The sequence below is a fragment of the Lutjanus erythropterus genome, chromosome 12, assembly GCF_056507025.1.
Source record: "Lutjanus erythropterus isolate fLutEry1 chromosome 12, fLutEry1.hap2, whole genome shotgun sequence".
NCBI classification, from domain to species: Eukaryota; Metazoa; Chordata; class Actinopteri; order Lutjaniformes; family Lutjanidae; genus Lutjanus; species Lutjanus erythropterus.
In genome coordinates, this window is record NC_139328.1 from 18,646,452 (window position 1) to 18,671,590 (window position 25,139).

Genomic DNA, 25,139 nt, shown 5'->3' on the forward strand with positions numbered 1-25,139 from the left:
ATTTTAAAAAAGTGTATGCTATATTTAGAATATTTTCAGCACTTAACCTTGTTGTCAGACAGACTTTTCTAATGGAAAAAAACACTGTTATATAAATCAAATATTGCTCTCTCCAAAGCCACCAGACTTCATTGATTCAAAATAGTAAATTTACCTTGCAGAATGAGGGAGTTCCTGGTCTACATCTGCCTCAATTGGTTCCTTTGTTTGTGTTATTGTGTGACTTTAGTGTCTTAAAGGGTTAGTGTTTCAGATTCAAAGAAATCACACAGACAGAGGCAGTAATAGACCAGTAACTCCTCTGTTTTGTAAGATAAAATTAATGTTTTTGTAAAAGGAGTGTGGTGGCCTTGCATAGAGTGAAATTTGGCTTATTTAGTGGCCATTTTGCTACGGCAAATCTTTTCTGATGGCAAAGCAAAGTGGTGAAAAATAGACTAACTACTGGAGGTAATACACTGACTGTTGAGAAGCTCTCAATATAACCCCGCTTCAAATAATCCAAATTATTCCTAATAATAATTTTTACAATTGATCACTAGTCTATAAAATGGAAAAAAATAGTGGAAAAAATATAATATTTTACAGCCTAAGGAGACCTTTTGTCTGACCAACCACCCAAAACCCAAAGACAAATATTGTAAACATTATAAAACAGAACAGAAAAACAATCAGAGAATGTTGAAAATTGAGTCTAGTCTGAATTATTTTCTGCTGACTGGCAAATTAAGTATTATGGTGTATATTCAGGACCTCAGGGTTATAATTGAAACTTTATTTCTGTAGACATAAGTTTTCTTTATGTATTTTATACTGCCTGTGACATTATATCCTATCGTGTATTTCAGTCATGGCTGCAGCCAGATTTGTTGCTGTAATTTCCTGCATTTGTCAAACCGGAGAAAGACACATTGGACTTGTGTGACTCCCGGCTACCCTGCCAGACTTGTGCACGGTTAAGCCCTGAATTTACCTCAGTTTCTGGGTAAGCTGTGTCTGTTGTACACACGGTTCACAGCAGGTTCAAGTGGTTTTAATGTGCTGCTGTCAAGGCTTCACATTCTCCCAACCTAATTACCCCTGTCACCTGCTCCACCTTGTCGAGCTGCTCGGAGGAGTGAATCATTTCAGGCGTGTGCAATGCAAACCAGCAACAAATGTCTCACCTTCAAGTCATGTAAGCTTCGATGTAGCCAAGACAGAACTCTGATTTATTTTGTAGACGTTAAGCTGAAAGACTTTTTCGGAAGAATGGCAATAACTGAAGGTAAATCTTGCTCCTGGATACTTTCTGACAAACATTTTTCTCCCCCTCTCTCCTACAGGACAGTCTTCTCCTACACCAGTATCCCTCCCGTCCTCTCCAGCACATATCCCCCTAATTCTGCCTCAAAATGGATGACTGTTGTCTTTTTTCTGCCTGCCCGTGTTGAGCTGGGAGATTAGAGCAATCAGATTAGGAGCGCTGCTGACCTGCAGGCAGAGGAGAGACAGAGAGAGTGGGCAGCTAGGAACTGTACGGAGCTCTTCTACCCTGCTTAATGTTTTCTGTTACTTCAGATTGTTTGTGAAGCTGTTTCTCTCGATGTCGTACGACTTTTATATCATTCCATAAGAGGTAAGGATCAGGCTTATCTGCTTTGCTGACAGAAATAGGATGAGCCGTGGGAGCTGACAGGTGTGTGGTTGCTAATTAGTGTTTTAGTTTGTCTAATGCTGAGATTTTAACATCATGTTTTGGTGTCAAAACAGATCCAGGTGGATGCCTTTTAAAAATGCTCTCACTGTTATGTTTTTTTTGTTTGTATCAGTTAGTAAAACACGTAGCAGTTTTTCGATGATGAGACGTGTTTTGCTGCAAAATCACTCCAGGTTTCTGTGAGTCTTGTGGAATTACTGTTGTGAGTAATAAGGTGATTTCAGAGAAGTCAAAAACAGTGGCAGCCTTTATTTTACTATTTTAGTCTCACCATCTGTCCTGTTGTTCTGGAGACAAGTGTTTATGTCCCTGTGTCCTCAGTCTGCCGGTCTGTGGGTAATCTATTGGACATGTCATTCCGAACAAATTGCTCCGAATTTCGGACATTCTCTGAGGCCACCTGCACATAACCCATGTGATTGGCATCTGAGGGTTTTAAGTGTTCAGTCCTAAAAGTAATTTATCTGTATGATAGTTTGTACAAATTGTATTTATCAATCAGATGCATTGTTTCATGTTCCTACACATGTCGACTTGTGTGTATTTTGTTAAAAATGATATTGGACTAGATATTTTAATCATTTTCCTGTAGAGAAATTCCCTCCTTTTGTGCACATGCCTTCACTAAACTTTAACGTTGGTTGTGTTTTGCTCAGGAGCACTTGATAAGGATCTACGCTTTCCAATAAGTGTTTTTTTTCATTCATTCATTCAACCTTCATTTTAAGTAAGAAATACATTGAGGTAGTGACGTCATTCTCAATATGCCGAGTAAAAAATATAAATAAAAGCTCCCAGACACAAAGAAACATCAATAAGAAACTTACATAAAAGTGGTGATATGATAGTAAAAACTATAAAACTAAAAATCTTAATAATAAATAAAAATAGTTAAAGTAAATGAATCAGTTAAAACATGAAAGGTTTGAATGATGGTCTGTCCAAGGTTACAGTCAAGACCACCATATATAAATCCTAGTTAATGCCAAAGCCAGGAACAGTCAAGTTTGAGTCAATGTCAGAACCGAAGCCGGTGTCTGTCAGCACCAGTAATCAAGGGTGAGGTTTTGTGTCAACACCGGGGGACAATTAATTCCTGGTTTATGCACCAATTTGTGCATTTCGTGTGTCAGTTTATACTGCTCTAAAAACCTGGCAGCAATAACTCCTCAGAGGCTAAAACTAAAAATAAAAATGGCTCTTAAGTTTTTTCATTGGCTAAATTGTGTAGTTAACTGCAATTTTTAAACCAGTTTTCCTCTAAATCAAAGTAAAATTGAACTCTGAAATGTTATCACAAGATAAAGTGGATATCAAGATATTCAATTTGGATTAGAATTCAATTTCAACCAAAAACTGTAGTTACTGTGGTTAGTATTTTGATGGCTGTACAGTCAGAATGTCTTTATTTCTGTGAAGGAAAGCACAAAATTTAGATGTCAGGTGATTTAATGGAAATATAAGGGTTAGAAGTTAGATTCTCAGGCAAGTGGATCATCAAATTATAAGTCCTCTGCTACTTTCATGTTTTTCCTGATGGGGAGTTTTCCATAAATCAGTATGTAGAAGCACCGTTATTTCTTCATAAAAGTTTTTTTGTTTTTTTGTTTTTTCATTTTTGAAGGCTGAAAATTCTGAACTCATGTTCAGTGCTCCTGTAAAAAACACCCAACGATGGTTGATGATATGGAGTGTAAATGTAAATAAAAAAGAAACAAAAAGTAAGACAGGGAACTTTTAAATGAAAGACAAAGTGAGGGGTTGCTATGGCAACAGAAAGAGGAAGTCCAGACAAGACAAAAGGGATCATTGTTGTGAAAGATTATTGTGTAGCCAATGTCTGTTATGAAACTCCTCATTTTATACTGATGCAAGCAAAACCATCAGAGAAGACACTTCTGTGTAATTATTCTTGATGCCTACAGTCACAGTGAGTTGTGTCTTAGCCAGTAAAAAAGAAGATTTTATTTAGATAATTTTATATTTAACATTATATTTTATAGTTATTACAATGGAAACACTTATTTTCAAATGAGCCTCCAAAATCAACACAATATTTAAGTTATTTGTAGTAGGTTTAAATGTTTTAGAAAATCATGCAAAAGTCAAAACGATTCTAATTAATCTAATTAAATCCAAAGTGATCTTAAGACCAGACCCAAGATCTGTAGTCCTGGGTCTAGATGGGAATCCTAGAAAGTGTGAAACTCTTGCAAGATCTATACATCTTGTTCTTCGTGGTGCATTTTGTACAAACCAGTTACCTTTTATAATATGACAACGCTGTGTTTAAGATTTGCCAAGATTTTGGGACAAAAAAACAGTTAGGTTAGTATTAGTCAGACATCATGGTTTGGCTTACAGTGATGACTCCTGTGAGATCTTTTGCAGGTCTGGGTTGCCATCTAGACCCGACCCTTTTTGAAATAGTAATCCAGTGTCCAAATGGTGTATCTGCAGGTTTGTCACAGTCTGATGACCCCCTCCAGGGGTAAAGCTGCGGAGCAATGAAGACAGGCTCCCAAATCCGCCTGTTACTGTGGAAGAACTGGACTCTCCGCAAGAGACAGAAGGTATAATCATGAATGTGAATGAAGGTGGACAAAATAACAATAACAACACAAGCTACCCTTTTCTGATCGACACTAAAACAGAAGCTGAATATGATAAGCTTCAGGGCTGTTTTATTGGATTAGATTCACAGTACATAACTTGTTTCTGTCAGATCCGCTTCCTGGTTGAGATCTGCTGGCCAGTGTTTTTATTCATTGGTCTGGTTTGGCTGAGGAAGGCCAATCCACTCTACCAACAACATGAATGTAAGAAAAAAAAACCTCCCTATTAACAAGCTATAGTAATCTCTTCATTGAAATTCTTTAAAAATGTAAATGTGTCTCCTTTAATCTGAGTTCTTTTCATTGAGAGAAAAAAAAACACTTTTAACTGCTTTGCTTTTAAAATGTCTGCTTCTTCAGGTCATTTCCCCAACAAGGCCATGCCCTCAGCAGGGATTCTGCCCTGGATCCAAGGCATCTTCTGCAACACCAACAACCCCTGCTTCAGATATCCAACCACAGGAGAGTCCCCAGGCATCGTCTCCAACTATAACAACTCAATGTAAGACTCATCATAGCACTTTCCAGTCCCGGCAAACTTCCACCATAGCAGAAACCTCCTAACAGTGAAATTTCTTCAGTTATTGACTGTAATTTTCTTATCTACTTTTAATGGTGCGATAAGCAGTTCTTGAGAAAGGTGGTTGCTTGTTGAGTTTAATTCCCGGGTTGTGAAACACTGGAATGAGACTCAACAATCAGCCACCTTACCGACCTGTGATTGACTGAAGTCTCCCTCCACAGCCCGAGTTTTCTATACCTGAAAACAGCCAAGAGGCAGAGAAGAAGCCTAGTTTTCTCTCAGATTATCTCTTAGATCATATTACATCATGGTTAAAGGTGATTATGGGAACTTTTGACCAGTGATGCCAAAAATAATTTGCCCACCACAGTTTTAAAAACCTTCACACATTCTATATATTGTAAAATAGTTCAGAAATTAGATTAATTCTGTGTGTTTTTTTGTCTTTTTTCTAGTTTGGCACGGTTCTACGTTGATATCCAGGAGATGCTCAATGAGACGGAGGTCCAGCAGCTCAGCCGTCTTTGGCATGAAATGACATCCTTCTCAAACTTCATGGACAATTTGCGCAACAACCCATCCGTGGTGTCAGGTAAAGGGCAACCGTGAGAGATGGTTCAGACAGGAGCACTTCTCTCAGTTAATGAAACCCATTTTTCCTCAACTCTGTAATCAGAAGAGAAAAAGTCAGAAGTCAGCTGTGTTTGATTGTAGCTTTCTGGTCAAGATTTATATGGAGGAACACAAGTGTAACAGAAATAGTAAGAAAGCATTTCATTACTTAAAAGAGATGTATGTGATATATTTACTGCTGTAAATTTTAAATGACCATGATATGTCATCAGAGAATAGGAGAACATAATGTCGTAATGTTGGTTTTTATTTATGAGAGTTCAAATTAATGCGTCTCAAAGTACAATGTTGCGCTCATCTTGCACTCTGAGTCTGTGAAGGCCGCTGTGGACAAAAGCAGTAGTGTTTCAACCTCCATAACTACAAATCTCCACCTGTTTCTTTTTAACTGATTAATGTACTTTGTCAGGGAAAATATAAACTCGGGCTCGTTTCATGTGATTTCACAGAGAATCCAACCAAGTGGCGGTCATCAAGAATAACCAGACAGAAATGGACAATCTTCTCACGAATGGCCTTGTTGCTTATGAAGGTTACATAGAGACATCAGTATTAAATGGAGAATGTTTTATAACCAGTGAAAAAGTCCTTGTTGTAGCTTTAAAAAGGAATTTGACCTTTGGCTCCAACTCGCTGTTCAGACTGCAGTGCTCATTTTTGAATGCTAAGGTCGTACATATTGCTTCTTTAATAACTAAGTGTACAAGAAAAATAAATGTAGAAATAATAATATGAATAATAATGAATGTGTTAACAAATGAATGTATTAACTATACTATTATTTATTAAATATATATATATTAAATTTATAAAATATATAAAGACTAAACTAACTAACTAACTTACAAATGAATTATTAGTCCATCAAAAAATAGTTAAAATTAAAAAGGGATTTCCATAGGAAGTCAAAAGGTACAGAATTTGAGAATACATTAATTAATTCATAAGAAAAATGGGATTTATTGATTAATTTAAAAATGCTGATTTCAATCTTGTGCTGGTAAAACAAGGTCAAACAATGCAGAAATTTAGCCACTGGATGTAACAAAGTCTGTTATCACTTATAGAGCCTGTTTTATGTTGCTTGTGTAAATCCCTTTCCCTCTAACTTTATTGCATTTGTTATTAGTCATCATTATTGCAAATAACGTCAGCCTATTTATTTGTAGATGAAGTCATTTATTTGTAAACAAGTTACACTTCTGGTCATACATAGATGTAAAAAAGTTGGTTTATTATAAACTCTTATATTAACCTGACAGGAAACTTTAGCTACATAATGATTTTTCACAATGATGCTGTTTGTCTGTTTTTTGTCTGCACATCCTCTTTCTGTTTGTTTCTCTTTTATTTAAAAATCCCCTTTCTGACTTTAAGTGTTTCATTTTCATTTACCAGTTTGCTGAAGTAGTTATATTGGCAATAATTTTTCACCATTATAAGAGATGTTTGGGTAAACGACAGCTACATAAAGACTTATCCAGGAGAGTGATGTATAAACTCCTTTTCCTGTTACTGCAGGTAATATTCACAGTGTTGTGGTCATTCTCATGCACAGAATTGTTCATGACCGGGTCTGAAGGCAAATATGAAAGTTATTCTTCATATTACTCCAGTAGAAGTTAATGTTGGCTGGGATATGCACATAAACAAACATCCTCTTACTCACTGGAGTTTCCCTGAAACATCAAATCTTTGCCAGTCTGTCCTGCTGTGAATCATTTCCTCTGTGTAGTCCAGCGCTGGTTGGGTCAACCTCGTCCGACCTTTCGCTATCTCTGCTCTGGATTTTTCCTCTAGGCCGCGGGCTGAAGATAGATGATATTCTGAAGGATGATGAGGTGCTCACGGCCTTCCTTTTGAGAGATGCCGGCCTGTCTGAGTCTATAGTCTACCAGCTCGTCAATGCAAAAATACGACTAGAACAGGTGCGGTTTGGAGCAGTGACTGGGAAAAGTAAACAGTATTGAAGAACTTGCATATTTCTCTCTATTAAAATATAAATGAACAAATATTAAGAGGCCATTGTAATGATATTTGATGATTCAACAATAAATCCAGCATTCTTCCTTTTTCTTTTCCTTTGGCACATTCTCCAGTTTGCCTTTGGTATCCCAGACCTGCAGCTGAAAGACATCGCCTGCAGCCAGGCGCTGCTGGAGCGCTTCATCGTCTTTCCCAGTCGCATGGGGCTCCACGGGGTCCGCAACGCCATGTGTGCCCTGAGCCAGCAGAGACTGCAGAAGATAGAAGACGTCCTCTATGCCAATCTGGACTTCTTCAAAATCTTCAGGCTGGTGAGTTGTTTTAAAGTGCAACTGTGGTAAATCATTCATGCTATATTCCCCACTGTTTCTCAGACTTTTCTGTTTTATCTTGTGTTATCTGATGACCTTCACTGCTTCTTGTTGTAAAGTGAATGTTGTTCCTTACAAACATTATTTTGCTTGGTTATGCGCGCTGACATTTGCAGAAATAGTTTTTTCTGTTTTTCAACTGGCGGGTTTGTCATTATTTCCACTGAGAGATCCTCTGAAGGCTGCATTTCTTGGAAAAATGATAGCCATCTTCCTGTCTTGGCAGTGAAGGCCAGTCTCACGGCCTCATTTGTTCACAGAATTGACAATTATGTGTCAGTTATTTCATTGATGTTAAAAGCGTATTTGTGTTAAGGTTGTAGCAGGTGCCAGCCAGCAAGCAAATTTTTCCATCACACCATCTTAACGGATAAAGATGGTTATTCCATATTTCTTATCGTCAGAAATCTCATGAAAAAACAATGTGGCACAGCAATTTCCTAAAACAGCTGGACATTGTAGTTTTTTAGCAAATGCAGAAGAAGGAGAAGGAGGAAATCTTTTTCACAGCAGCTATTTTGACATTAAACAATAAGGTAAACAAAGGTGTTCCCAGCGATACTAATTAAGGTTGCATTCAGGTTAAACAGAGTCAGGGTGCTGCTATTGTGCATGTTGACTCAGTGAAAAGGTTCATATCAGTATGGCTGCTGTGAAAAACATCAGTAGTGCATTTGTAGAGGACTATTTACAGTGGCGAAGTAATCCACATTTGGTGCTGTAGTGAGTTTTCCTGGCTGGTGTGTGTGGGATTAAGTCAAAATAAACTACAGTGTGTATTTGTGGTGATGAATGAACATCCAGAATGTCACTTAATGCAACAGTGTGGCTCACTAATGTGTTTTTAATAGTTTGTGGACAACAGTGTTGCTCTAGGCCCCGTTTCCCAGAGCCTTTGTAGCGCTATGTGCGTCGTAAGTTGTATTTTAAGGTCTCCCTTAAGGTTAAGGGCTGTTTCCCAGAGTTGGGACAACTCTAAGGGAGACCTTAAAATACAATTTACGATGCACGTAGCGCTACGAAGGCTCTGGGAAACGGGGCCGTGATTATTTGATCAAGTCGTTGTTGGTTTTGGTCTTTTTAATGGCATTCATTGACTATCAGAAAAGAAATGTCATCACACTTTTGCTTTAAGGACACATATTCCGTCATATTTTTTAAGACATCGTGTCACCAGGCAAATTTACTGTGAAGTATTTGCAGAGAGGACAGTTAGATACAATATGAATCCATATATTAACACCTGACTTTGTGCAACCAGTTTGTTAACTCTGCCAACTCCTTAGTCATGCTTTTAAAAATAGTGATATGCAATAGCAAAATATTTGCATTCACCAAATTAACACTGTGATATAAGCTGTATTCTGAACAGCCTTCTACATGCTACTGACTGCTGATTACTACTAAAAGGCAGTATGCAGTGTGTACTACACAATGCAGGGGTCTCAAAGTCAAATTGGCGATTACTGCAAGAAATTTCTGAAAATTTACTTTTATGTTTCAATTAGTAAGAAAATGAAGAAAATAGTCGGTTTGGTCTATGCTTTCATCAAACGCCACAGAACATGTGGTGAAAACTGTCTTTGTCACATAACTGATCATAAATGTCACTAATAATTTGCCACTCTCCTGCGTCACTGTGTTTGCCGACAGAAAAATATTGTTGAACCAGCTGTTCTTTTCTGGAGAATATGAGCAAAATGCTGCATTCAGTAATTCAGAAACACTTACGTGCAATATATCTTTTAAATAGAACTGTGTTTTTATTTCATTTGTATTCAACTGAAGGAGTAATTAAAATGATATTTTTGACATAATGGGTCACGGTCTGACACCGTCATACTGCTTTTCATAGTGGTATGCAGTATGAAACTGTTAAATCAGTTTATTTTGCAGCATGCAAGGCCAGGCTTTGGGTTCCTGGTTTTGGTCAGATTGTAAACATTTCTCCCTTGGCAATAGCTGCATAATTTTTACAAAATATGTGAAAAAATAATGACAGAATAATAGCAGTAAGAAAATTAAAAATATCTTACAGTTGTGGGCCTGGTTTTCCTGTGTTCGCTGCAGTGATCTGTGTGACTGTGGGCCAAGAGGGCTCTGTGAGCGTGACTGGCTTGCTAGTTAACTCCGTAGGCACTTGTTGCATTTTCAGTTGTCCATCAAGTTTCGTAAAACAACCGGCATTTGAAATCAAGTAGTAGTTAATTTCTTGTCTCGGAAATTCTCTGAATTTAGTGATGAAATAGCACACACAAATACAAGACACACTGGGAAAGGTGGACTAGTCTGATGTGAACTGGAGATTTTTTCTGAATCACTACGACATCCAGGTATTTTTGGCGTACTGCGGATTTTGTTTTTGTTCATGTGCTGTGTGTTATTCTATGTTTTGACCAAACCAGTACACACCGCGAGTATAGTAGGTGGTTTTTAATGCAGCCATTTTTTCTGCAGCTAAACCACAACAGCTCTAACTAACATTCTGATTGATATAAGATGTGCCTCCTTGTGATTGCAGATGTGTCCGTGCTGCTTTATGCTCAGAATGGTGAATTTTGTATGAACCGTTTCATCATGTGAGATGACTCATTGTTCTGTGTGGTGATGCCAGGACTGCATGTGAGGTCTGGTGGCTGATTCTAGCTCACAGGTGACTCTGCAAACCCTGTTCACTCAATCACAAGCTTTACTTTGGATCTTGGAATATGAGCTCTGTTTCAAATGGTTTAGAAATGCATTTACATAAAGCAAGAAACATGGAGAAGCACAAGTCACAGATCATCCTTTTAATGAAATAGAAAGTCATTTTATTTGTTGTTTATATTAATATATTTGTCAAATATAGCCCCCTTCAGGAGTAGATGTATAACTTCATTTAAACATTTTACAGGTTAATAAAGTAGCATTTAACATCAACAAACTGTACTATATTTAGCCTTGTTTCCCTTGACATCCTCCAGGTTTTTCTAAATGTGTGTTCGGGTTCAGCCTGAGTGAGTCAGGTGACTGGCTCAGGCTGTTATCCCTCTTGGCCTGTTTCTCTAATGGGCTTAGTTAGACTCCGCCTACAGCCAGTGAGGTATTCTGACAGACGCGAAGCTGCATCTTGTATAAATACTTCACCGACATGTGCCAAGAGTTTACTCAACAGAGCTGCCAGCACACCTGGTTATTTGGTTCGCAAAAGGCCCGGCTGTACAGGGTTACTGTTAAGCAGTGTCTCTTTCTTGGGGACATTGTCTTGGCAGATGTATTGGATTTTGCACTGAAATGAAATGATGATATTCAACCAAATCCCTTGTTGATCATTTCGTTACTTAGCATATTTATCATGTGATCTTGAACTAAAAACCTTTCTTGAGAAAAACACTAAAGACCATCTAGAGCCATTGTTTGGTTTGTCCAATCTGGGCTACTGTAAAAACATGGTGGTTCAGTGTGGTGGCCTCCTTGGAAGTGGGTTGTTTCTAGATGGTAACTCCAGACCAGTGAAAGATCTTGTGAAAGTGATCACTTTTAACAGCAATCATGGCTGGAGGTCCGTCTCTCTGTTCCATTCCTGTGAATGCAATATCTTAAGAACGCCTTGAGGGAATTTCCTTACATCTGGCACGAAGGTCTACTTGGATTCAAGAATGAACTTATTAGATTTTCATTGTTGAAGCTCAAAGTTCAAGGTCACTGTCCCCTCATGACTATTCCACAATATGTCAGGAACGCCTGGAAGGAATTTCTTAAAATTTGGCACAAACTTCCACTTGGACTCAAGGATGAACTAATTGGAACTTAGTGGTCAAAAGTCAAAGGTCACTGTGATCCCACAAAACACATTTTTGGCCATAACTCAAGATTTCATTGGCTAATAATGACAGCTTTCACACAATTGTCTACTAGAATAAAGTGATGAGGTGGTTATATTTTATACCTAAAGACTGACTTCACTCTGACATCATAATGTTCAGCTTCAGTCAGTTTTCTGTACTCGTCATAAAAAATCAAGTGACAACAGCATGTTTCTCACTGGAAATTATTCAGAGTCATACATGTTAATATAGTGATACTAGTAAATATCGTGATACTATATTGTGAGACTTTGCCAAAGAAAAAAAAAAAAAAAATGGATCCCCATAAAGGGAATTGTGATATGTGTTATTGGGTTAGACAAATAAAATTTGTCTTGATTTGACTTAAATCCAGCTGTCATCAGATTCTGATTCAAATTGTTGCCACAGTTTGGTTCACATCAGTCAAGACTGCTGTTTGAGGGTCAAAATTTGGTTTTAGGGGCAGTGTTAGAAATAGATTTAAGTTAGGGTTATTCAGTTGTGACAGATAAGGAGTGAGGGAATGCATTATGTCAAATGTGTGTGTGCGTTATCCATCCACTGAGTTGTCATTAACTGAGTTTGTGCTTGAAGTATCATCGATCAAACAGAGTCTGCTTCCTCTGAGTCTGCTGGAGTCCTGGTCTGCCTGTCAAGTGCAACAGCTTGATCCTGTGGTAGAGCAGATCTCTCTGTGTGTCATCTTGTGTGCATAAAATCATTAAATAAGCAACATATCCGGAAAGTGGGCGAAATTAGGGCTGCACAATTAATCGCTATTGCAGTAAAATCACAATATGGCCAAGAGCAAAATCCACGTTGCAGAACTGGAACCAAACTGCAGTTTTTTAAAAAAAGGAAAAATGTATGAGAAAAGAGCACTATAATGAGGTACTGTAGTGCTGCAACATGACTTTTTTAGATATAATAACATCACAATACAATGCAGTCCAGTTCAGTAGCCACACAGTGACACGACCATTCATGTAGGTGCAACTACTAGCTGTTTGGTCATTAAGTTTAACTCAGTGAATTATTGTTATTCAACCTCTTTTGTTTCCAAAAGTACAGTTTCAGTGAATATTACAGAAATATGACAGATAATCAGTTTCTTGACTCATATATAAGGATTGTATGTACATTAGTGGTTAGTTTGTATTAGTACTACAGGAGAATCTTAGTGGGATCTGTGTTTAACCTATTAGCTCTGTTAAGTGTAAAGCCCATTACCACAGTGACCTCTGCCTTGTAACAATTTTCCTCCCCTCATTACGCTCCCGACTCCCTTCTCCCATCCACCTCTCAACACCCTCCCTTCCTATTCCTTCGCTTTCTCTCTTTCGCCCCCTTGCAGCCTCCCTCCCTCCTTCCTTCGTTCATTGAAATGCAAGCGCGAGGAATGCGAGAGGAAGGATATCACATGTGTGTGTGTTTGTCTTTTCCGTAGCCCTCAGCACTCTGCACTGACCAGGCCTTTTTTTTTTCCCTAACACCTACAGCTAATGGTTTCTCAAGAAGATAAAGTCACTGAGGGGAGATTTAGGGGAATAGTATCAGCAAATTTCCAGATTAATACTGGTTCAGTTCCTCCGTGGATACAGACAAAAAAAGGAAAAGCCAAATGGAAACTGTGATGTGGTTTTCCCTGGCAGTGTGCTGGTTGAACTGCCTGTTAATTCTGGGTAACGGCAGTGTGCAAAAACTTGTTTATTCTAGTAACAAAGATCTCTTGTAAGCACTCAGTTTCCAGCACTTTAGGGTTGCTGTTTAACTGGTTTCTTGCTATGAATGTGTCTATTTGTTAAAGGGTATCATGGGACATGATTTAAAAAGAGCAGTGATGATCATATCATGAAAAAAACAAAGAACAAATTGTGTTTAATCCCTCATTTTATCTGTATTCATCTCATTCTGAACACTGTATAAATACTGCTCACTTGACTGAGACAACTTGTGACTTTATCTCTCCAGATGCCTCAGGTTATGGACGGCAGCTCCGAGGGGGTTGACCTGCAATTCTGGGGACGTGTTCTCAAAGCAGTGTCGGAGAAGATCCAAGTCGTAAGTGCGCCAAAGTCCATCGATCCCTTTCCCACTCCTCTCCTCTCTTCTCCTTCTCCTCGGTCCTACAGGATCAGAGGCATCAGTATTTTTAGCTGTGCAGGAAACTCGCCTCTTCCGCTGCTCCCAGTTTGAGAATCGCTTGCAGAGCAGGAGGCTGAGTGACGGCCTCAACAATGTGGGGTGTACATGTGTGTTAACAGCCTACATGTGTTCTGTACAATTACAGTATGCCTGTGTAGGCTCACGTGATGTGTGTGTGAATGTGTGTGTGTATGTGCATTCATGTATATGTCTATGCGTCACTGTGTGTGTACATACATGCAGACTGTGTCTCACATGGCTTTCATATCTCTTTACATACAAGTATGAAATACAAACCAGAATCAAACAGAACAGAAATAGAACAGGTATTGTGAGGAAGTAGAATATATTACAATATATTAGAGAAATAGAATAGAGTAGCATAGAATAGAATAGTGCAGAGGTGTATTGCTGCCTCACCAAAAAAAGACAAACACGTTACAAGAACAAGATATAACAAGATACTGTCACTTTATTGCAAGATACAAACTTATTACAGAAACTTTTCTTGTCATGTAATTGCACAAAATATACAATTTATATTGTTACAGTGAAAGAATTTGTCATCTTGTTATAACAGTATACTTATCACATGATATTGATCCATTTTTATTTTTCTGGTGTGACAGTGAATAGAATAGAATAGTATAGAATAGAATAGAATGTCATCAGCAGAGTTTTCTCTGTCATGGATTTGTAAATATTCATATTTCCACTTTGAAAGTTACCTTGAGAAAACACTCTCAGCTTGAGGTTCATTTAGTAGCTTTTCTGGATCAACAGTAAAATAACTAACTAATAACTATTTGGATTTTTTTCAAGCAAAAATGCTTTTGGTCCATTTCTCAGTTGTAAGGATTTGCTGCATTCTTTTGTCTTATGTCACAGTACATAGCGTATCTTTGGGTTTGGGGCTGCTGATTGGACAAAACATAACATTTTAGAACAGCACATCTGACTTTAGGAAATTATGATGTTACCTTTATTGCTCACGATGACAGAAACAAAAAGACAACATCAACATCCACATCAACAATAAATACACATAACTAATCCAAGGAATGGCTAATTCATTCTAAGTACAAATATGCAAGAATGCAGTTTTGCAAGGGGGGTGCAGGAATGCAGCCAGAGTGCTAATTACTATGAAGCATGTCAACCGCACTTGGAAAAGAAGAAGCATGGAGTCTTTTAATCGTCTGAACATGCCTGACAGAGTATCATAGTAGCTTTAGCCTCTTAATGACCAAAAACTGAGAAAATAATCAGCACATTCATCAGTAATGAAAACAATCATTGCAGCCCCAATCAGTCAAATCAAATAATCATCAGCAGTTATCATGGAGTTTTTTTACAAGCTCTTTAAAGACTTCTTGCCCATGTTGGACAAATGTAGAACAGAACAGAATAGAATAGAATAGAATAGAATAGAATAGAATAGTCTTTTGGTCTATTGAGTTGCTTTTCTGGACCAATTAATTAGTCAATGAACAATAAAACTGGAATAGTAAATAGTATAATATAATATATAATAATATTTAGTAAACTGAATATCTTGGTGTTTGGAGCTGTTACCTCTGACACTAGGAGATGATTATAGATATCTTTCACTTTTTCTTTTTTCGTTTTTGGACATATAGACCAAATGATTGTGATTCATTGCAGCCCCGTTTCAGTCATATCAAATGATCTGCATCAGCAGCATGATAAAAGATCCTCTTGCCCTTATTGGACAAACTAAGAACAAAATAGAATCAGATAGCTTATGGAGGAGAATATATGTATATGTATTATTACATACGTATAACATATGCACTTCGGATGTATGTGTACGGAACAGGTGCACTGAGTTACATAAAAACAACTGATGAAAAGTAAATAAAAACCAACAAACAAAAAAAGTAACAGTAGGATAAAGAATCTAAAGTTTTTTGTGAAGCACTTTGTTACATCTGCTATAAAGATAAACTTATGACAGTATTATTATTGTCATACAATATGGAGTAGAATAAAAATGGTTGAGTAATAAAATACTTTTTCCCTCTAAAGGTGTGTGCATTTATAAATTACATCTCTAACAACTGGTGTAGTCACCTAATACATACTAATTCAGACATACATACACACACAAAGACTGACATTAAACAATAAATGAGTGGGAGTGTGTTGTGTTGTGTGTTTCGGCACGTTCACTGTAGGTCGCAGGGGGTGGTGTATCCCATCATCACCTTAACCAGGGGTGTGAGAGACACAGAGGGGCTGGGGGGGAGAGAGAGAGACATTCCTTTGAGGTGACACATCCTGTAGGTGGGACCCTCGTATCACTGTGGTGACAGAAAGTCGAGCCAAATGCTCTCGTTACCCACCGCTGCTTCCTCTGAATTTTTGTGAGCGTGTTGCGTGTGTGTGAAATGATGAATGATAAAAGGGAGGAAAAGGGAGTGAAAGCGAAATAAATCAGGAGTGTGTTTTAGTGTGTGCATGTTCACACGTAACATGTTATTTGAGTGAGGGACATAAAAAAGCAATGAGTCATTTTCAGTCCAATCCAGTTTGATTATCAGTGTCGCAATAAAACCTACTTTTACAGCTGTAAGGAGACTGTAGAGCTGAGGTAATAAAAATATTCCTCAACTCCACCTAAAATCTGATCCTCTATGAGATCATCTAAAGATCTGACACATTTCTCAGATTTGCACTTAACACTTTATATTAAGGTGCCTGTAATAAGTGATGGTTAATAGTTAATGAGGCCATTATTAGATGTTTATTAACATTAATATCATCAATAAGACAATATTAGTGTTAATAATGCACAATAAACAATTTATTGTTAGATTATAAGACATTTATAGCACCTATTATGTCATTGTTAAACCTTTATTAAGATTTTCCTCAACAACAATTAGGCTAATAAATATTTTATTATTTATTAAAAGTTAACTACTATTCTTATGAAGGCTAATAAATAATTTATTAAGCCTTTATTAATGCATAACTAAGGATCTTGTGTCTATCAGATCCATTATGAACAATAATTATTAAGTTTTATGAATCCTTTACTATGCACATAGTATCAGTTAACTAGCATATTCATTTTGAGGCTACTATAATGGTAATAAAGCCTTTATTATGCACTCATTAACTGTTAACTAGCCTATGCATTTTGTAGTTACTGGATTTTAAGTGTGAGCATTTCTTCTTAAGATTAAAAATCCTTTACTTTGTACTTATTAACAGTTAACTAGCCTGTGCATTTTTGTTTCTAAGCATGAACAATTATTATTAAAGTCAATATACCCTTTATTATTAACACATATTGATGTTACAATGCATCTTATAAGAGTCTTATTACCTATTAACTAAAGCTTATTACAGGCACCTTAATCTAAAGTGTCTCCAAACCTCAAATTATTGGCAGCCCACTCCCTCTTTCTTTAAAAAGGAAATGATACACACCAGGGAGAAATGCACTTGTATGAAGCTATTTTTGCTCCATCAATAGGAGGATATTTAGTCCACCCTGCATCAATCCTCATCGTGTGAGGAGAGGCGTCCCTCCAACATGTTTGCTTATCTTTCAAACTATTGTTTTCTAGCGATCGTTTATGTTACGCGGTTCGCACAGTATGAATGAGTATGAAGGACATAAATATCCCTATCTTGTAAATAATTATCCTGCAAAAGGTCAAATAGCTCAAGGCTAATTATTTACACTTTATAGCAATACTAAAACATTCATCATCCTGTTGGAGGTAGGCCTTTCTGACACTGATGACCAGACATGAGTCAAGGAATATGGAAGTTAGAGTGACAGTTTGTCTGGGTACTTCTGAGAAGAGCATTGTAGATTATCAGCTGGTATTTTTGCTACTAGAAAAACAGAACCACACTTACACTGTAAGTTCTAATAGACAATGGACAAATCTTAAGTCTCAAAACTATATCAAGTAAACAGATGCATTGACCACTGAGTGAATCTCTTTAAACCTGCTCCCTGTGTGACTCTCATAGCTGATGGAGCAGGAGAACTCTCGGGAGCTCCTGAAGGTGGTCTCCTCTCTGTTTCAAGCCGGGGGTCCGTCCTCGTTCACTGAGCTGATGTCCAGTGTGTCAAGCCTCTTCTGTGGCTACCCGGAGGGAGGCGGTTCCAGGGTCCTGTCCTTCAACTGGTATGAGGACAACAACTACAAGGTGTTTCTGGGGGTTAATGGAACCAAGAGCCACAACTACGTCTATGATGACACTGCAAGTAAGTGAAGACGGGTCGGACTGTGTGTCAAAGTCTACGCTCCACAGAATATGCTATGTCCTATATGCCAGTACAGTACAATAAAACGATCACTTTTTTGCAGTTGATATACAGAAAATGCTCATTAACTAGCTAATATGTATCAGTCATTAGGTAGCCAGTTAGTTAGCATTTTGCTAACATTAGCTAATGGAGGATTTGGCCCATAGATGCATTAAAATGAATGGGTTTCATAGTCTGACCAGCACAGTCCCTTGAAAAAAAACATTAATTTATTATGCTTTATTTATTTAGTTAGTTATTTTTGTTAATTGTGCAAATAAAAACTAAAGAAACTGAAATGATACCAGATGAACATTAATTAAGCTGCCACTTTTGATTTTGAAGGATCTAAATTTATTTACTTTTTATTTTTTCAGCTGTGTGCAGCTCCTCTATTTTTTTCTGTTGTGCATTTCAATATTGAACAAAAATACCCAACACCAGCACAACAGCCAGATTTGAATATTTCATTTTCTCTTGTTCTCAGCTCTTCATGTTCAAAATTAATATGTCATTTTGAGTTTGCCATATAAGAGTATAGAAATCCATGACGCCATAAACCATAAAGCTGTTGGATCATCCTTAGGTGACTAATAGCATACAAGACACGACCGTTATAACTAAATTTATAGCGTCTGAATGGCACTCTGATCTGGAGGATATGTGAAAGTGCTCTCTGTTTTCTCAGTCAATATGATGCTTTATCTGTTTTTCTCGTTTCTTTTATCCTTTTCTATCTCTGTTTTCTTCTTCTAACCTCCGTGTTTTCACTCTTCTTCCACCCTCAGCTCCTTTCTGCAATGCCCTGATGCAAACCCTGGAGTCCAACCCCGTAACAAAAATTGTGTGGAATTCGGTCAAGCCCCTGCTGATGGGAAAGATCCTGTACACCCCCGACTCCCCTGCCGTCCGCAAGATATTAAAGAGTGTAAGAGAGACCACCTCCAGCCCGACCCCTCACCTCTCTCTGCCTCTCTTCTCACTTTTTCCACTCCTTCTCTATTCTTTCTCCACTCTCAATATCTGTTTATATGCGTCCGAACCCCCACCCTTCTTAGGAATGAGCTGACTGCCGACGCAGAGGAGGGCGGAGGGATCGGGGGTGATCTGCTGCGGATTGAGGGAGGGAAAGGGAAGAGGAGGGGAGAATTAAACAATAAATTGAATGTGAGGGTGCAGCAATGAGAGGAGAAACAGAGTGTTTTTCAGTCCGTCACATCTCATTCAGTTGTCCTGAGGCAAAACACATCTCAATTTGAAGAAGAGTTTCAGCAACCTGCTGAAGAAAATTACCTAATGTGACTCTCCACTTGTTTATTACCTGTTGTTTGAAGAATATTGCAGTTTAGAGCTTAGACAAATGAAATGTTCATGTCTCATAGATCTCACTGCTGTTAACTGTCTCACACTATATGTATAAAATAGAGGGATCTTGAGTAAAATAATCACTTTTCACAGTAAAACGAGACAATCAGAGTCAGTTTAGATCAATGTGAACTGACGTGATATATTGTTTGTGTGTGTGTGTGTGTGTGTCTGTGGGTGTGTGTTTCAGGCCAACACAACCTTCGAGGAGTTAGAGAGGCTGCAGAACATGGCGAAGGCCTGGGAGGAGTTGGGACCTCAGCTCTGGGGCTTCTTTCACAGCAGCGTCCAGATGAACATGATCAGGGTATGAATACTGCACATACACACACACAGAAGCAGTCATACCTGCATCATTTTGTGCACATTTGCAAACTCTAATTTTCATTGAATACTGATGCCCTATAAAAGTTCCACACTGAGTTACTTACACTGCTGGACATTTACACTGTTCGTTGACTCATCTTGATTGGATGAGAGTTCGCCAGCAGCAGCTTTCAGTTTGAACATGCAGTCCTCTCAAACATTCATTAAATTTGGTGAGCATGAATTATGCTTATGACTTGCAAGCTAAAGTTTGTCAATACAATCATTTAAGGGCCTTTTTCATATTCCTCGATGCACTGGTTCTCAACTTAGGGGTCCTGACCCCCACAAGGGGTCGCCAAAGCTTCACAGGTGTAAAAAAAAAAGTGTTTAAAATATGCAGTAGGTCTATATCTTGCTATTTATTTCCACGAATAAAACTAAATGAAAATGTTATATAGATTATTATTTAAGATATAAACTTCAAAATCTCACAACATAAAGGCACAGTGAAGACCTGAACACCAGCTACATCCACAGAGCTTTCACTCTCTGGAAATAATCTGCTCAAAATTCATCCAGATTTCTCGATTTACACAAACCTCCTGCAGTCATTGCGTTCACTGTTTGGTTTAATTGTAAAGTCTTCAGTTGTTTTATATTGTTATTGTTGAATACAATATGAAGTATCCATAAAATATGTCACTTAGTCAGGGGTTGTCAGTTTACTCAATCATAGGAAAAGGGTCCCTTAAGCAAAAAAGTTGGGAAACACTGCCTTAATATACTTTTTAGCCAACTAACAACTTGTTCTGGCATTATATAATATGTTTATACCATGTACAGCCACTATAGTTGTGTCTCGATCGCTGCAGGACACCCTGAGAAACCCAACAGTGACGCAATTCATGGACAGCAGTCTGGGAGACACAAACTTTACCACCAAAGACATTCTTAACTTCCTGTACACCGGTCCAGACGAATGGAGGGAGCCGGGCATGCCCAACTTTGACTGGAGGAACATTTTTAACGTCACCGACCAGATGATACGCATGTTCAACCAGTATGGACAGGTAAGACATACAAGTTAGCCTGTCCATCTATTTAGTCACTATTTTCCCCTCATAACTACAGTTTTGAGGAGTGATTTGGCAAACCTACGTTCTCCAGGTAAGGAATTCCACAGCACTACACTACACTACATTTCTTTTAGTAATGAGGTTGGCTGTGGGAACCGTTTGGGAGGTCATACCTGAGGTGCACAGGCAGCGGCGTCGTTCATAAGGCCTGAGTAAAGCTATGATGTAGGTAGGTGTGAGGCATTGTAAGGCTTTAAAAGTAACTGGTACACATTTAAAATAATTTCAATACCTAAGAAGCAGCCAGTGCAACATTGCAAGGATGCGAGTGTTTGGGTCTTATCTCTTAGAATTTGTCAGACGTCTGGCAGCCAAGTTTGAACGATCTGGAGATGACAGACGGCCTAATGGCACGAAGAGTTGAAACCATAACTGACTTTTTCAGTGTCTGCTTGAACTTGCACTGTTAAACACCTTGAGGTCACCTTGAACTGAATATTTAACATGTAATTAATTCTGTTGTTTATGTCCCAGTATGGAGACGCATCCGGGTTCCTGGCCGAACTGTGGCGTTGGTGCATTGATTCTATTACATCTGCGAATTACTGGATCCTAAGAAAGCATATAAATAGAAAATAACATAGGCCTAAGAACTGACACCTGTGGAACGGCACATGAGACGTTTGGCTGGGAATGAGGAGACTCTCCCATTACAACAGATAAAGATGTGCCAGAGAGGCATGACAGGAACCAGCCAAACGCAGTGTCCTTAATATCTACATAGTTTTTGTAGTCGACCCTATCAAATGCAGAACTTCTTCTTCTGTTTTTTCTTCTTTGCCTTAGTCACTATTTGCCAAATGTTGCACATTCCCAGGACGAGGTGTTCAGCCTTTTTGTAAGAGCAGCTCTCAGTCCTCCAGACAGGTGCATCAGTCTTCCAGGTCTGCTCCCAGGAGATTGCAGCCAGGCCTCTTTGAATCAGAGCAGGCCACTTAGCACGACTATAGAGCCTCTCTCCCGTCCTGTGGGCTGAAAGGTGGGGAGAACAAGCCTCCTGTCACCCCCCTCCTTTGCTCCCATTGTGGAGCCGGTGATAAAGTGGAGAGTAGGTGGGAGTGAGTCACCCCCCCAATGAGCTCAATGCTGTTTTAGTGTATGGCCCCGCATTGAAACAGACCCTTGCGCCTGCGAAATAAAAGAGGGGCAAATCACTCTATCCATCCTTCATGCCTTCCCTCTCTGCTCCCTCGTCTGATTTAAAGGGGGCAGGGGTTGCGGTTCTGGAGAGAGCCCTATCAGTGCAGGCATCTCAATCTGTCCTTTGTCTCTAAGTTCAGCATCCAGACCCTTCAGAGCCCCACAAACAAACCCTGGCGGTTTAGCCAATTAGATATAGCTGTCAGGCAGCATTGGGCCATAGGACGACCGCTGCAGTTAGCATTAGGTCCCCTCACTCTGTCAGGGGTATGTTTCTCACACTGAAATCCCATTGGAACATGTGTATCAGTGAAGGTCTTTTTTCTCAGCCCATCTCTGAGCGAACATTGTTGTGTTGTGGATGTATGGACCCGTAAAGATGAATGGGAAGTGGTCTCTCGTCTTCCTTTCAGCGCTTTCGGGGTATTGTACAGTAAAGTGAATGGAGACATTAGACACGGTGTACACAGGGGTGTGGGGGGTTAGAGAGCAGCGTGTTTGTGTGTGTGTTGGGTGGGAGTTTCACATGGCAATTAAGTCTGTTTCATCGAGAGCGAGCGCGTGTGAGTGCATGTGAGAAAATGACAGTGGGAGAACACGATTGCTTGTGTGTAGGTGTATGTATGTTTCTGTGTATGAATGCATGCACTTGCTTCCATGTATGTATGTGTGTGTATTTGTGACTGCCTTTGCAGAATGAATGGAGTCCCTCAGATTCTCCCATGTTACCAGATCGCCTCAGTGAAAGATGGTTCTCTTAAGAGTGAATGAAAACTCACAAAACTACATACAATCTACAGGAGCTCTTGCATTTTGGCAGCATTCCTGCAACCAGCCTGCCTGCAGCCTGCCTGAGCGTCCTTGAGTCTGGGGAGGGGGAGTCGGGGGGGAACTCACTTCAACCGTAGATTGTATATTAAATACAATGGATGTACCATCGCTACATATCGTTTCTTTAATTCAGTAACTATCAATATTTAAAGTTAACACTCAGAGTAATTAGTGTTACAACAGCATCTGGAGGAACATCGCACTTCAAACATCAAATTATAATATATGAACACACATGGTCACGTAGTCTAACTGCTGTATAACATCAAACCCTCGTTTGTTCTTTGGTTACAGTGCATCAGTCTAGACAAGTTTGTGGCTTACACGGATGAGTCTCAGATGACCCATCAGGCCTTGTACCTGCTGGAGGAGAACAAGTTCTGGGCCGGCGTGGTTTTCATGGACATATATCCTTGGACCACAAGTGTTCCCCCCCATGTCAAATACAAGATCCGCATGGACATTGATGCAGTGGAGCGGACCAATAAGATCAAGGACAGGTCAGTAGCAGTTTTCTGGGGCGATGTGTTTTTTGATGATTTTTAGGATTTCAAAACAGTTTTTTTCCTTCTAACCTCAGATTGTTTCATTTCAGTAATTGTTTGAGACTTGAGAAGGTAAAACAGATGCATCTCTTGTGAAAACAATTAGAGAGAAGTCAGAAAAAAATAATGTACTTTATGGAGCAGAACATGTTTTTTTTTTTTTTTTCCTTGTAGCTAATTGTGGTTTGACCACTCAGATTTATCGTCCAGCCCCTTGGGCAGATACTGATCCCCAATCCTTTAAGGTCTGTGGTTTCCAAATCATTGGTGGAAGCTAATTTATTGCACAAAGAAATTAGACTATAAACGTTTTATTAGCAGAGGGGGAAAAAGGCTAATCATAGGTGCTTTCCAGTGCTGCTGACTGCTCCACATACCCACAGGGGTTAAGTGGGATCCAACCAGTTACGTTTAGACGACCAAATCACCCTGACAACCCGCCGTTGCTTTATTTTTTCATGTTGTTACTGCCACATTAATGAGGCAATTTATATGGATTTGTCACATTCCTCAGAGGAGGAAAAGAAAACCCTCTCAAGCTGGCCTCAATGTGTTTTCCATACTCTCGTGGTGGTTCCATATTAACTTGATACCTGCCCTTTTATCCTCCCATGTGAGACTCTTACATGCATTTTCCTTTGCCTTTGATCTCCCATTCATAAAGAGACAGTATGTCAATATCCCCGGGGGTGAACAAGCAGTTTTAGCTGTTTACAGCGCAGCGAGCGCACCAACAGGCTGTAATGGACCCAGTGGGAGTGCTGCCGCTATACAATTGAATAATCAGATTGCAAGAAGGCTTTGGCTCGGACTTATCCGCTTAAGTAAAAGCAGAGTACATGTGGTTTGTGTGTGGCTTTAGAGACTCCAGCCTCAGGATATTTTATTATTATTATTATTATTATTCTTACAATGTTTTGAATGGAGACTGTGACTGGGATTACTTCATACAACAAAAAAAAGCTTAAATAAATTGTTTGTTTAACTGTTTGTGTCCACATTTAAGCACCCCAGTTGTTTACTCTCTGCATCCTCTCTCAGGTACTGGGATCCCGGTCCCAGAGCAGACCCTGTGGAGGATCAGAGGTACATCTGGGGAGGCTTCGCCTACCTGCAGGACATGATCGAACACGGCATCATCAAGCTTCACACAGGCAACGACTGGCCACTCGGGGTCTACATCCAACAGATGCCGTATCCATGCTACGTGGATGACGTGTGAGTGAACGGGCCTCTTCATGTAACTGCACATCAGTCACGTGGTGGACGATTTATACAAATGATGCTTCCATGGCTGCATACAAGGAGCAAAACTTTTTTTTTCAACCGTTCTTAAGGCATAAAAACATGAGAGAAAAAATGTGATCAGACTTAAAAAATGAATTACCAGAACTGTTTTTCTCGCTTGTGTCACTGGGCTTCTGTTCTTTTATGTGTATGTGGAGCTATAATTTATTTATAGATTTATTCATTGACTCTTTATGTCACTGATTAATTGCTTGGTTTGATTTGTTGGTTGATTGATTGTGTGGGTAAAGGAGTTTCCATGTCAAAATGCCAGCCAAATCACACCAGAGCATCGTCACAGAACTTAGAATGTAGAGTAGGCAGGATTTGTCGGTTCCTGTTTCTGATCACACCAGAAAGATAGTTGATTGTTGAGACTTATTGCCAGCACGTCAAATGCCAACATTCTGGGGTAAAGCATCCTGATTGCAAC

General features: G+C 39.0%; 1 protein-coding gene across 2 annotated transcripts in view; it reads left to right on the forward strand.

The window, feature by feature from the left end:
* The first annotated feature begins 813 nt into the window (after positions 1–813).
* The window catches only part of LOC146317874 (retinal-specific phospholipid-transporting ATPase ABCA4-like), a 57,020-nt gene continuing 32,694 nt past the window's right edge, over positions 814–25,139 (forward strand). For both annotated transcript variants that reach the window (XM_084732464.1, XM_084732465.1), the window contains exons 1-14: positions 814–1,618; positions 4,160–4,272; positions 4,425–4,518; positions 4,675–4,816; positions 5,293–5,429; positions 7,271–7,398; positions 7,570–7,767; positions 13,626–13,715; positions 17,814–18,051; positions 18,882–19,021; positions 19,649–19,765; positions 20,640–20,837; positions 23,169–23,374; positions 24,461–24,637. In XM_084732464.1, coding sequence (XP_084588590.1) covers positions 4,207–4,272; positions 4,425–4,518; positions 4,675–4,816; positions 5,293–5,429; positions 7,271–7,398; positions 7,570–7,767; positions 13,626–13,715; positions 17,814–18,051; positions 18,882–19,021; positions 19,649–19,765; positions 20,640–20,837; positions 23,169–23,374; positions 24,461–24,637 — 1,931 coding nt within the window. In that variant the 5' untranslated portion in view covers positions 814–1,618; positions 4,160–4,206. The remainder of the gene's footprint in view (positions 1,619–4,159; positions 4,273–4,424; positions 4,519–4,674; positions 4,817–5,292; positions 5,430–7,270; positions 7,399–7,569; positions 7,768–13,625; positions 13,716–17,813; positions 18,052–18,881; positions 19,022–19,648; positions 19,766–20,639; positions 20,838–23,168; positions 23,375–24,460; positions 24,638–25,139) is intronic.